We start from the raw sequence: 14,661 nt of genomic DNA on the forward strand, positions 1-14,661 counted from the left end.
CTGCCTCCTTTATTAAATAATAATGTATTCATTTCTTCCGTTCCTTTATCAAAAAACTTATTCTTTTAAAATACAGGGTGGCTATAAAGTTTGTGCAGATTAACTATTTAAATTGCAGATTAACTTTATGGCCACCCTGTATATAAGAAAACTTTAAGCCTATACTAATAGTCACAAAAAGGACTAAATAGAAAGGAGGACAGCGCCTATAGCTAAGTGGGTAGGGCGCTGGACACATACACCGATGCTGGAGAGTTGAATGCAGCCTGGGCGGCCAAAATCAACAATGACAACTGTAACAACAACAAAATAGCTGTGCATTGTGGTGGGCACCTATAGTCCCAGTGACTTGGGAGGCTGAGGCAAGAGAATTGCTTAAGCCCAAGGGTTTAAAGTTGCTGTGAGCTGCGACGCCACGGCACTCAGCCCAGGGGGACATCTTGAGATTCTGTCTCAAAAAAAAAGGAAAGTGTTTGGATTAAAAATTTAATAATCTGGGTGGCGCCTGTGGCTCAAGGAGTAGGGTGCCGGTCCCATATGCTGGAGGTGGTGGGTTCAAACCCAGCCCCGGCCAAAAACCACAAAAAAAAAAAAAAAAAATTTAATAATCTGAAGCATTATTAATGCTCCTGAAGCATTTTTTAAAAATGTAATAACATTCCAATTAAAGTATTTAATTTAGAACTTAGATTCATGAAAGCATCCTAAAATTATTTGGGTTAGATATATGAGAGGACAATCAGTTGAGGAATACCCTGAAAATGAAGAGTGCTAAGGAAAGACTAGTTCAGTCATGTATCAATGAATATTATAAAGCTGCAGGTATCACTACAGCATAATATTGGCACAGAAATAAAAGATAGGCTAATAAGACCTAGTAAGGGATTGAAAATAACTTGCAGAAGTTTATGGAAATTTGGTATATGATAAAGTACTATTTTAGTTGCAAAAAAATGTGGATTATTTAATAAATGGGATTTGCACAATTGGCTAAAATTTGTGTTTTTTTTTTTAAAAAGCTAGAGGTATTTTAGCAGCCACAGTGTTTCTGATTTTAATGAAAATACGTGGTAGTTTACTGTTACTTTAATCTTGACTAATGCCCTGAAATAGATTTTTTAAAATAAATAATTATGTGTATTTGAGGGGAAATAAGTATAGGTGTTAAATGTTAGCAAATACCTTTTTTATTTATGCAGAAATCACTTTTTTTCTTATTTACTATGTTGATGTGACTCATTATATCAGTAGTTTATTTTATATTGAACCATTTGACGTCAAATGATTTGAAAATCAACATATTTGATGTCAACTCTTATTTGATCATGGTAAATTATTCTTGCAATTTGTAAATTGTTCTTATGATTATTTTTATATCATTGAATGTTGCTGAATTCTCTTAACTAGTATTTTAAGTTATTGCATGTCAATGTATGAGTGAGATTTATTTGTAGTTTATTTTCCCAACTAAATTATGACAAAGGGTATAGAAAAGAACAAAATGTGTGTGGGTAGGAATCGTGTTTTTCAAAAACACGGTGCAGAGAGGGAGCAAAAAGGATATAATAGTAGGCATTGAAAAAAAATTTAATTGAATAGAACTTTTTATTAGGAAAATATTCATAATAGACCAAGATATCTTAGTCTACTTGTATACATTTTAGTTTTGATTTTCTTTTAGATTGAAGAGCAGTCAGACTGTAAGATTCTAGATGGACACTTTGTTTCCCCCATGGCCCATTATGTGCCCGATATCATGCCAATTGAATCTGTTGTTGCAAGGTAAGAATTTTTGTTTAGAAAGTTGGACTAGTAAGTGTTTTATGTTCATTGAAATTATAATATAGGCGGCGCCTGTGGCTCAGTGAGTAGGGTGCCGGCCCCATATGCCGAGGGTGGCGGGTTCAAGCCCAGCCCCGGCCAAACTGCAACAAAAAAATGGCCGGGCGTTGTGGTGGGCGCCTGTAGTCCCAGCTGCTCCGGAGGCTGAGGCAAGAGAATCGCGTAAGCCCAAGAGTTAGAGGTTGCTGTGAGCCGTGTGACGCCACGGCACTCTACTGAGGGCGGTACAGTGAGACTCTGTCTCTACAAAAAAAAAAAAGAAAGAAATTATAATATCAACACCGTGTTATTTCAGATTACTTGGGAGAAACAAGACAGGTCTAAATTATTGAGAAGGATGAATTGGACTAGTAGTCCACAAACTTTTTGGTACCAGGGCTCAGTTTCATAGAAGACATCCCCCACCCTCACCCCTGGGAGTGGTTTTGATATGAGTCTGCAAGCAATGATTTGTTGTGGTCTGTGTGCAGACATCTCTGCTAAAGATAACTGTTATTCGCAGCCACTCCCTAGCACTAGCATCACTGCCTTAGACCCACTTTAGATCGTTAGGCATTAGATTCTTGTAAGGAGTACATAACCTAGATCTCTTGCAGTGCTCATTAGACAGAAGGTGGAGCTTAGGCAGTGATGTCAGCGGTAAGGAGCAGCTATAACTACAGATGAAACTTATGCGGTGTGCAGAATCAGAAGGTATTTTAATCTTCTAAGGACACAAGTAGTATATGTACAAGGATGTTCATTAAAGCTCTATGTAGTTGCAAAAATTGGGTAATGCCTACATGTTCAACTGTAGAGGATTTGTTCATTATTTATACTGCAGATACTATTGTAGATATGGAAATATGGTCACAGTATGTGAAAGTTTAAGAAATTAATACAGGCTCGGCGCCTGTGGCTCAAGCGGCTAAGGCCCCAGCCACATACACCTGGCCTGGAGTGTTCAAATCTAGCCTGGGCCGCCAAACAACAATGACAGCAGCGAACAAAAAATAGCCGGACGTTGTAGCAGGCTCCTGTAATCCCAGCTACTTGGGAAGTGGAGGCAGGAGAATCGCTTGAGCCCAGGAATTGGAGTTTGCTGTGAGCTGTGATGCCATGGCACTCTACCCAGGGCAACTGCTTGAGGCTCTGTCTCAAAAAAAAAAAGAAAGAAATTAATACAAATAATTGTTTAATCCCATTTTTGTTCACACATAATCTTGTACACACAGTCACACAGAAAAGTTCCCAAAGGATGTTTATGAATTTGCAAGTCATGTTTATCTTTGAGTAGAAAAATTTTGGCTTCTAAAACCTTGGTTTTAAATTTCTAAAATATGTGTGTGTTGCATTTGTAATAGGAAGAAAAAAATATACTTATTTATTTTGAGTCAGAGTCTCACTATGTCGCCCTCAGTAGAGAGCTGTGGCATCACAGCTCACAGCAACCTCAAACTCTTGGGCTTAAGGGATTCTCTTGCCTCAGCCTCCCAAGTAGCTGGGACTATGGGCACCCACCACAACGCCTGGCTACATAATCAGGTTTTAAAAAAAATTGATGGACAGCCAGGCGCGGTGGCTCACGCCTGTAATCCCAGCACTGTGGGAGGCTGAGGAGAGAGAATCGCTTGAGCTCAGGAGTTAGAGACTCGCCTGAGCGACAGTGAGACCCTGACTCATGAAAAAAATGGAAAAACCCAGCCGGGCGCCGCGGCGTGCGCTTGTAATCCCAGCGGCTTCCAGAGGCTGAGGCAGCGGGGTGCCCGCAGCCCGAGTCTGAGGTTGTGGTGAGCTACCACGCCCACTGCACTCTGCTCAGGGGCATAGGGTGGGACCCTGTCTCAACAACAACAATAAAAGAAAAGTAAAGAAATAAAAAATAAGCAACGAAATAAAATTAAAAAACCAAAAAAAAAAAAAATTGATGGACAGCTCAGTACCAGTAGCACAGTGGTTATGGCACCAGCCACATGCACCAAGCATGGTGGGTTGGAACCCGGCCCAGGCCAGCTAAACAACGACAACTGCAACAAAAAAAATTGCCAGGGGTCGTGGCCGGTGCCTGTAATCCCAGCTACTTGGGAGGCTGAGACAAGAGAATCACTTAAGCCCAAGAGTTTGAGGTTGCTATGAGCTGTGACACCATGGTACTCTATCAAGGGTGACATAGTAAGACTGTCTCAAAAAGAAAAAATTGATGGACTAGAGTGTTTCTTATAGTAAAAAAAATTTTTTTAGATAGTCTCACTGTGTCACCCTAGGTAGAGTGCCATGGTGTCACTCTGTCTCAAAAAAAAAAAATTGATGGACTAGAGTGTTTCCTATAGTAATTTTTTTTTTTTTTTTGAGATAGTCTCACTATATCACCCTTGGTAGAGTGTTGTGGCATCCCAGCTAACAGCAACCTCAAACTCTTGGACTTAAGTGATTCTCTTGCCTGAGCTTCCCTAGTAGCTGGGACTACAGGCGCCCACCAAAAGACCCAGCTATTTTTTTGTTATTGTTGTGTAGTTGTCATTGTTGTTTGGCAGGTCTGGGCCAGGTTCGAACCTGCCAGCCCAGGGTATGCAGCCGGCACCCTAACCACTGAGCTACAGCTGTCGAGCCAAAAGAAAGATTTTTTATTTTTATTTTTTTGCAGTTTTTGTTTTTTTTTTTTGGCTTTGTTTTTTTTGCCACCACCTCTGGCATATAGAGCTGGCACCCTATTCCTTTGAGCCACAGGCATCACCAAGAAAGATATTTTTAATTGAAGAAACTAAAGAACATGTAGTAACTCAGGTAAGATGGACTACATAGATTTGCTAAGTAAACTCCTCAGGATGATTTGTAATTGAAATATCAGTTTGTGAATGCAGATGTATATTCTAAAATACCTGAGTTTGGGCTGGGCATGGTGGCTCATGCCTATAATCCTAGGACTTGGGAGGCCGAGTGGGTTGTGTTGGGCACCTGTAGTCCCAGCTACTTGGGAGGCTGAGGCAAGAGGATCGTTTGAGCTCAAGAGTTTGAGGTTGCTGTGAGCTATGATGCTATGGCACTCTACCAAAGGGGACAAAGTGAGACTGTCTCAAAAAAATAAAATAAAATAAAATACCTGTATACCTGTGTTTCTTAGGTAAATAATTATATAATAGTTGAGATTTGGCTTTTCTTATATCGTTAATTTGCTTTGTTGACCCACTCATCACAGATAGTACAGAGGTTAATTTTAGCCCAATCTTGTTAATGGGTTTTAAAAATTGGGTTTTGTTTGTTTTGGGGGGGGGGTGGACACTTTTTAAAATTTTGGATTAATATGTATATGGGTACATATGATTAGGTTACATTGTTTGCATTTGTTAGGTAATACCCTAGTTATAGTTGAGTCCTTCTCCCAGGTGGTATACCATATACCCCTACTTTGTTTTTACCCTTCAGGTAGGAGCTTACTGAGCTCCCTCTCCCATCCCCCCTTCTTGAATTTAATTGTGTTTTTCTCTTATGTGGGCCTATAGTTGTTCTGTTATGCCTAGGAGTTCCACAAAGACCACACTGCCAAGCAAGTTAAATTTAAAGAGGAGTCCTTTTATTGAAGAGCCAACCGGCGACTGCCTCAGTGTCCCAACATGGTGTTTCTGAGAGCAACCCCATGGCTTAGGGATTGGGTTTTTAAAAAAGACTTGGTTTGCATCCTGGTTGGCACACAGGTTGTCCAGGTGCATCCAGGTAGGGTAGCAAGTATTGTACAGAAGCAGAATTTTGCAGTTAGTTAGTCATACTTCATACATCTTTGTTTTAATATTTTTCCCTGTACTAAAACTAATATTTAATATTTTCCTATACATCTTAGTTTCAGTACTTTCCCTCCATACATCTTAGCTTCAGTACTTTCCCACCTGGTATTGTTTAAAGGTCAGTCCAGGGACAATTGGTGCCTCCTGGTTTGTTTCCCAGGGAGTTAGCCAAGCAAGAAACTGGGAATAACTAGAAGCAAGAAATCAGTTAGCACTTTCTCATTTATCGGGGGTGAACTAGACTTATTTCACTTTTCTGAAAGCTTGCAGTCTGGAAATTTGACCAGGAGTAAACTGGTATCTTTCCCTTATAGCCTAGACCTGACATCTTTCTGCCTTAGCCTAAGCCCACTAGGCCTAACAGTTCATCTACTAGTTTCAAATAAGTATTGCATGGGATGCTTCCTTTTCCATTTTTTTTTTCTTTTTCTTTTTTTTTTTTTTTTTTGAGACAGAGTCTCACTTGGTCACCTTCAGTAGAGTGCTATGGCATCATAGCTCACAGCAACCTCAAACTCTTAGGCTCAAGTGATTCTCTTATCTCAGTCTCCCAAATAGCTGAGACTACAGATGCCTGCCACAGTGCCCAGCTATTTTTGCAGACAGGGTCTTGCTCTGGCTCAGGCTGGTCTCGAACCTGTGACCTCAGGCAGTCCACCCTCTTCGGCCCCCCAGAGTGCTGTGATTGTAGGCATGAGCCACTGTGCCCAGCCCCATTCTTGATATACTTTGCTAAGGAGAATGTTCTTCAACTCCGTCCAGGTAAATACAAAAGATGGAAAGTCTCCATCTTTTCTTATGGCTGAGTAGTAGTTAGTATTCCATGGTGTATATATACCACAGTTTAGTAATCCATTCCTGGGTTGATGGGTACTTGGTTGTTTCCATCTTTGTTATTATGAATTTAACTCTATAAACATTAGAGTACAAATGTCCTTATGATAAAACGATTTTTTTTAAAAATGGGATTGCAGGTTTAAATGAAAGGTCTACTTTTAGCTCTTTGAGAATTTTCCATACCAATAGTGTATAAATGTTCCCTTCTTTCCCTACCCATAAAATTGTTTTTAATTCTAAGTCAGTTTTTAACATGGGGTTTTCTGTTTTATTTTTTACTTAATTTTATTTAAAAAGAACAGTTGTTTTACTTTTTTCTTTTCATTGTTGATAATAAACTATTTGCTGCTTTTGGTAAGTGTTTCTCTTTTTTTTTCTTTTTGAGACAGAGTCTGACTTGTCACCCTTGTTAGAATGCAGTGACATCATAGCTCATAGCAACCTCAAACTCCTGGGGTTAAGCGACTCTCTTGCCTCCGCCTCCCAAGTAGTTGGGACCACAGGCACCTGTCACAATGCCCAGCTGTTTTTAGAGAGGAGGTCTTGCTCTGGCTCAGGCTGGTCTTGAACCTATGAGTTTAGGCAATCCACCTGCCTCGGACTCCCAGAGTGCTGGGATAATAGCCATGAGCCACTGTGCGTGGTCAGGGTTTCTCTTTTTAAGACTTTCATTTGGAATAGCAATAGTACAAAACTTTTAAGTGAGTACATTGGAATATTGAATTCCACTACTTTTAGAGACTACAGATGAACCTATAAAGTGTGAACTAGCAGAAAAGCAATTTGATAGACCTGATTTTTAACCATTTATGTCCACTGATAACTTCAAAATGAAAGGCAAACAGTATCATGTAGCAGAAGGAACTACAGCTTTGAAATTAAATGGTTCTGGGATTGAACTCTGGCTCCGCCACTTATTGATTTAATGAGCTCTGGTCAATGACTTATGTAATCTCTCTAACAGACTTTATAAAGTAGAACTAATAATAATTATAAGTTGTTAAAAGGAATAAATGAAATAAAGAATGAAAATTATTCTTTTGCAGGGAATACAAAAGCCTTTAAATAAATGTGTAGCTCTTTTAGAAGGTCTTTGTCTTATTAATGCTTTATAAAAGCATTAAAAGCTCTTTAGCCTGCAGGCTCAAGGACATAGAAGAAAAATAAATTTTAGGTTTCTGAATATCATCAGTTCAGTTTTTGGAACTGTGTTCCCTTCTTGTAGATTCTCTACCTGAGCTGGAAAGTTGTAAAGGCTTATAAGCATAAACAAAAGAGGAAAATTGTGTGGCTTTGATTCAGAGTAAGAAATAATCCTTAATTTCTTCTGGCAATTATCACTTCTCGGCCTTTTGGCTAAGATCAAGTGTAATTTCTACTGGCAATTGAGGAAGGATTCTTTTTAGTTGGTGACAGCAAGCGGAAACAAATGACTTCTTATCTCTGCAGATATTTTTCCTACATAAATTATTTCAAAAAAATATTTAATACTGTAAACTCCCAAGTGATATACCTTGATGTCCATTTTTTTCTTTCTTTTTCCTATAATTTTTGGGCAGCAGTTTATCTCGTTACATTAAAATATTATAACATACAGGTGGCTCATACTTGTAATCCTAACACTAGGAGGTCGAGAGGGTATCAGCCCATTATTGTGGCAGGCTACTATAGATTCAACTACTTGGGAGCCTGAGGCAGGAGGATCACTCGATCCCAAGAGTTTGAGGTTGCTTGGCAACAGAGTAAGACTCTCAAAAAAAAAAAAAAAAAAAAAGTTACTGGAAGGAGGGATAATTGCTGTTTTCTATATATTCTTTTAGTCTTGTTCCAAAATTGTGCTTATTCTCTCTTTTTGACCTATATAATCAGTGAATATGCAGTTTATTATCATGTTAATAGGTTGCTTTTATTGCAAAGCATGGCTCTACCATGATTTACTAATTTCTTATAGTGGACATTTTTTTTCTTCTTTTTTTTTTTATTCAATCATAGTTGTGTACATTAATGCAATTATGGGGTACAATATGCTGGTTTTATATACAATTTGAAATATTTTCATCAAACTAGTTAACATAGCCTTCACCTCATTTTCTTAGTTATTGTGTTAAGATTTATATTCTAGGTTGGGCCCTGTGGCTCAGTGAGTAGGGCACCAGCCCCATATACCAAGGGTGGCGGGTTCAAACCCAGCCCCGGCTGAACTGCAACCAAAAAATAGCCAGGCGTTGTGGTGGGCACCTGTGGTCCCAGCTGCTTGGGAGGCTGACGCAGGAGAATTGTGGAAGCCCAAGAGCTAGAGGTTGCTGTGAGTCCTGTGACATCATGGCACTCTACCAAGGGCGGTAAAGTGAGACTCTGTCTCTACAAAAAAAAAAAAAATTATATTCTACACTTAGTTATAGTGGACATTTAAAGTACGTTGTTTTCCACTATTATAAACAACATCACAGTTAACATCCTTGTATACTTCTCTTTGTCTACTTCTCTGCTTATTGTCTCATCATAAGTTGCTAAATGTAGAATTTCTGGGTTTATAAGATTTGCACATCAGATGAGACCATAGGAGACAAGGGAAAATAACAAAAGAAAAACAGAGAAAAAAAGATTCGTACAGATTTCAAACTTTTGATCATATTGTCACATAAGCAGGAAAAGTGTTAAGAGTGCTATTCTAAGTTTAGGTTAATTCACAAGAAGAAACCTAATTGTTCTATTGTCATTTGGTTCATTGCTCATGGTTCTCTTTTCCAGTTTCTTTTTTTATTGAGGTAGAGAAAAATATACTAAATAAATGATATACGGGAACTCAAATGTTCTTTTTTCTTAAATTTTTTTATTTTTTTAATTTTAATTTCAAATAATACAAGGGTACAAATTTTTAGGTTACATTGTTTTCAATTATAAGGTAAGATTCAAATTGTAGTTGAGCCCTTCACCCAGAGGACATGCTGAACACCCTCACATTGTGCACATTAGATGAGATCCTGCCAAATGCCCTCCCCTCCTCCCGCCAGTTTCCTTAATGTTTTTTATTTTATTCTATTTTATTTCAGGTTAATGTGAGGGTACAAACAAGCAGGTCACAGTATTAGAATTTGTCAGGTATAGTCCATCTTGTAGTTGTGTCCTGCCCTCAAAACCTGTGCCATACACTCCTACATTGTGCCCATTAATTGGGAGCACACCAGTTCCCCCTCTTCCCTAATGTTTCAATACCATTTAACATCTGTTTGTAGTGATAGAGTATATAGATCACAGAGTATGAATTTTCCTATGTAACGTGAAGTCATAAATTGTCATATACCTGGTAGACATCCATATTGCAAGTGTTCTTGTGTCAAAATTCCATATAAACTTTAATTTTTTTAATTTATTTTTTATTTATTTAAAATATTTTAAGGCCAGGGGCAGTGGCTTATGCTTATAATCCTACCTACCCCTTTGGGAGGCTGGAGTAGGAGGATTCCGTGAGCTCAAGACTAGCCTGAACAAGAGCGAGACCCCATCTCTAGTAAATTTACAAAAATGAGGGCAGACATGATGGTTCACGCAGTAATCTTAGCATTCTGGGAGGCTGAGGCTGGTGGATGGCCCTGAGATTACAGGTTTGAGACCAGCCTGAGCCAGACCAAGACCCCACCTTTAAAAACAGCTGGGTGTTGTGGCAGGTGCCTGTAGTCCCAGGGACTAGGGAGTCTGAAAAAATCGCTTAAGCTCAAGAGTTTGAGGTTGCTGTGAGCTATGAGGCTGTAGCACTCTACCGAGGGTGACAAAGTAAGACTCTTTCTCAAAATAAATAAATAAAAAGAAAAATTAGCCAGGTGAAGTGGTGGGCTCCTATAGTCCCAGTTACTCACTTGAACCCAGGAATTTGAGGTTGCTATCAACTAGGCTGAGGCCAGGGCACTCTAGCCTGGGGCAACAGAGTGAGACTGTCTCAAAAATAAATACATATAAAATAAAAAATTTTTAATTAGGGTACATAATACTTGTATGTCTTTATAGGGTACATGTGATGTTTTGATACAGGCATACAATGTAAATTAGTCAAATCAATGTAAATTAGTAATTGGGGGTATCTGTCACCTTAGGTATTTATCCTTTCTTTGCGAGTTCAATTGTACTCTCTTGGTTATTTTAAAGTATACCCTCACTCATTGTTGATTATCGTCACTTTGTTATGCTATCAAGTATTGTTCATTGTATCTAACTATTTTTGCATCCATTAACCATCCCCACTACATCCCTCCACTCTACCCTTCTCAGCCTTTAGTAATTATCATTCTACTCTGTCTATATGAGATCAATTATTTTTAATATCTAGCTTCCAATTATAAGTCAGAACATGTGAGATTTGGTGTTTTTGTGCTTGGCTTATTTCACTTAACATAATTGAACTATAATATTTTAAGTGGTAACATTAATTTGAGGAACTCTTAATAATTTTATGCTAATTTGGCATAATTTAGTATTAAAATTTACCAAAGATTGAATTCTTTCTAATAAAAGTTAAGGAATATTTAAAAATATTTATCTTCTGGTTAAATATTGATATTGTTACAGTGATAGAATATAAGTTTGTAATGATTTAATTTTTTTCAGTGTTAGGTCAAAATATGTATTTTTTTTTTTTTGAGACAGAGTTTCACTTATTAACCCTCAGTAGAGAGCCGTGGTGTCTGTCACAGCTCACAGAAACCTCCAAATCCTTGGGCTTAGGAGATTCTCTTGCCTCAGCCTCCCGAGTAGCTGGGATTACAGGCACCCGCCATGACACCCAGCTATTTTTTTTTGTTGTTGCAATTTGGCCGGGGCTGGGTTTGAACCCACCACCCTCGGTATATGGGGCTGGCGCCCTACCCACTGAGCCACAGGCACCGCCCAGGTCAAAATATTTTTTACATAATTGACTTTACATTTCTCAGAAATGTTGGTACTCATTTTATATTATGCATACTTGCTAATAAAATGCTCATGGTTTTCATAAAATTGTACTCTATTTATAGAAATATGAGTGTATGATAATGTGCACATATGTGTATGTGTACATTTATAACAAAATTAGTTATCCTTGTATTCAGCATTAAGTTCTTCTCAAGAGTGTTACTTTTATTCTACATTCAAAATTATACAAAGAAAGCAGATACTCTGTAAAGTAACAATTGTAAATAATTTGTATGTTCTGATTTCATGCTTACTATTGAGCTTTCTCTTATTTTTTAAAAATAGTGGTTTATTTCAGAGTAGGAAAGATTAGTATTCCTGGGCGGCACCTGTGGCTCAAAGGAGTAGGGCGCTGGCCCCATATGCTGGAGGTGGTGGGTTCAAACCCAGCCCCAGTCAAAAACTGCAAAAAAAAAAAAAAAAAGAAGATGTAGAAAGATTAATTTAGATTCCTAAATTAATTTTAATGTAATTAATGTAATTTTAATTACATTAAAATTTTAATGTAATTTTAAACATATATACATTGAAGTTAAAAATTAAATGTAAAATTAGTATTTAAAATAAATTAAATATGAATAATTTAATTTAATCTGTAGTCACAGCTACAAGAGAGATTGAGGTAGGAGGATCACTTGAACCCAGGAGTTTGAGGTAGTTGTGAGCTAGGCTGAAGCCAGGGCACTTTAGCCTGGGGCAACAGAGTGAGATTCTGTCTCCAACAAACAAACAAAACCCAAAAGAATAATCACAATAAATTTGTGTTTATATTATATTTAATATTTTAATATCCTAGTAGAAAACAAATTTAGGGGTGGGCACCCGTAGCTCAGTGGTTAGGGCACCAGCCACATGTACCAGGGCTGGTGGGTTCAAACCTGGCCCAGGTCTGTTAATCAAAAAAAAGACAAAAAAAATTTAGAAGATGTTGGTAATTTTTGGACAAATGTAAGTTTTAATTACATAAAATTTGAATGTCAAAATTCTGAATTATATTTTTCCCAAATATTTTAATTACAAAATTTTTAAGAATTGAAAGCCTTTTAAAGAGAATTTCAATGATGCGTGTTTTTTAAAAATAGGTTCCAATTTATTGTACCTAAAGAATGGAGTGGCAGATACAGACCTGTCTGTATTCATCTTGCTGGAACGGGAGATCACGTAAGACTTTATCATAATGCCTTAATCTCTATATAATTTGTTAACATATTCTCCGTAACAGATGTGATTATATATTCTTTATATTTTTTAAGTATGTCATCTTTTCTTTCCTTAGTATTACTGGAGGCGACGAACACTAATGGCCCGTCCTATGATTAAAGAAGCCCAAATGGCTTCTTTATTGTTAGAAAACCCTTATTATATCCTTTTGTGATACCTAAGAAATATTTTCTCTTATTTGTGTATTTATGTAATCATCAACAGGAACGATAGATAACAACCAACTTACCTAAACTAATTAAATTTAGTTATCAGTTAAGAAAGTACTTAAGAATGAAAAAGAATGAAAGATTATTTCACACCTTTTGAAAACTAACATAAGAATTATCCTTCTATTGTACAATAAAGATAAGTTAGATTTCTATTTCTTGTGAGACTTAATGGTAGATTTTAATATCAATAAGTCAGATGTTTGCTGTTAAGGAAACCCTCATGTTTTAAATGCATTTACAGTATCAGCTGAGGTTTAGAACAGTTCTTAACTTAATGTTCAAGATGACATCAGACTGTTCACAGAAGAAGAAATGAAACTGATGCACAGATATAAAGAAATGTTCAACATTGCTGGTAATAAAAGAAATATAAAGTTAAAGCAGCCATTCCCAAATATTGAAAAAAAGTAAACCACAGTACGTGAAGTTATTATGAAATGGCCACTATCATCACTGATAACTGCAAAAATTAGTTCAACCCTTTGGGAAAACACTTTTACCATATGCATCAAGAGCCTTAAAACATCTCACATTCCTTGAAAGAATAATATTGATTCTGGAAAATTTATACTAATGATAAAATACTAAGAAAAAAAGAAAATTATAGAAAAAAGATAACAGCTTTATTTATAATAGTAAAGCATTATACATAGCTAAATATAAGAGTATATATGGTTTATAACATTGGAATTGTATGCATTTGGTTGTGTTGTGTTCATTTCTCTACTCCTTTCTACGTCTGTGATCTTGGACCTATTACTTACCCTTCTAGTACCTCAATGTTTTCACTGGTAAATAGGAATAATCTCTTAAAGTTGCTAACAGTATTAAATACTTGATGCCATTCAGAACAATACTAGGAAATAATAAGCACTCAAAAAGTTTTAACTGTTAGTTGTTATTAACAAGGTGACGCGTGAAAAGTACTAAAAGAATATAAAACTCTATGGTATGTCATAAATATGCAAAAAACCTAAAAACAGAAAATCCCAATAACAAATTGTACATAAGGAAAAATACTAGAAAGAAATATACCAAAACGTTAATATGGTTGTCTGTAGATAAAGTAGTTTTTTTCAATTTTTTTGTGTTTTCTTTAATAAACATAATTATATAAATGGCAAAAACAAATCAATAAGTTTCATTCATTTTAAATTTAAGTTGAAGATTGCATTACCCTATGACTACACTGAAAACATTAATTTGTACATTTTACTGGGTGAATTATATGCTATGTAAGCTGTTTTTTATAAAACAAAAATTAGGGTTTGGCACCCATAGCACAGTGTTTACAGTGCCAGCCACATACACTGAGGCTGTCGGGTTCGAACCCAGCCCGACCAGCTAAACAACAATGACAACTGCAACAAAAAATAGCCAGGTGTTGTGGCGGGTGCCTATAGTCCCCGCTACTTGGGAGGCTGAGGCAAGAGTTTCGCTTAAGCCCAAGAGTGGAGATTGCTATGAGCTGTGAAGCCACCGCACTCTACCAAAGGCAACATAATGGAACTCTGTCTCAAAAAAAAAAAAAAATTAGGGCTGGGCACAGTGGCTCATGCCTATAATCCCAGCACTCTGGGAGGCAAAGGTGGGTGGATTGCCTGAGCTCACATTCGAGACCAGCCTGAGCAAGAGCGAGACCCCATCTCTAAAAATAGCTGGTCATTGTGGCAGGTACCTATAATCCCAGCTACTTGGAAGGCTGAGGCGAGAGAATCACTTGAGCCCAAAAGTTTGAGGTTGCTTTGAGCTGTGACATCATGGCACTTTACTGAGGGTGACAAAGTAAGACTCTCAAAATAAAATAAGATAAAATAAGTTAAAAACTGAGAACTTCTAAACTGCCT

General features: G+C 37.2%; 1 protein-coding gene across 6 annotated transcripts in view; it reads left to right on the plus strand.

The window, feature by feature from the left end:
* ABHD18 (abhydrolase domain containing 18) overlaps positions 1-14,661 on the plus strand; it is a 51,791-nt gene that overhangs the window by 11,467 nt on the left and 25,663 nt on the right. For 3 of the 6 annotated variants that reach the window (XM_053578635.1, XM_053578560.1, XM_053578707.1), the window contains exons 3-4: positions 12,464-12,542; positions 12,658-13,169. Coding sequence is in view for 1 of the 6 variants with exons in the window: in XM_053578965.1 (XP_053434940.1) it covers positions 1,682-1,782; positions 12,464-12,542; positions 12,658-12,742 (265 nt within the window). In the remaining 5 variants the exon portion in view is untranslated. Of the gene's footprint in view, positions 1-1,681; positions 1,783-12,463; positions 12,543-12,657; positions 13,170-14,661 lie in introns of all 6 variants that reach the window. The other 3 variants (XM_053578779.1, XM_053578837.1, XM_053578965.1) reach the window with 2 other exon arrangements.

Source organism: Nycticebus coucang, chromosome 1 (genome assembly GCF_027406575.1).
Source record: "Nycticebus coucang isolate mNycCou1 chromosome 1, mNycCou1.pri, whole genome shotgun sequence".
Classification (NCBI taxonomy): Eukaryota; Metazoa; Chordata; class Mammalia; order Primates; family Lorisidae; genus Nycticebus; species Nycticebus coucang.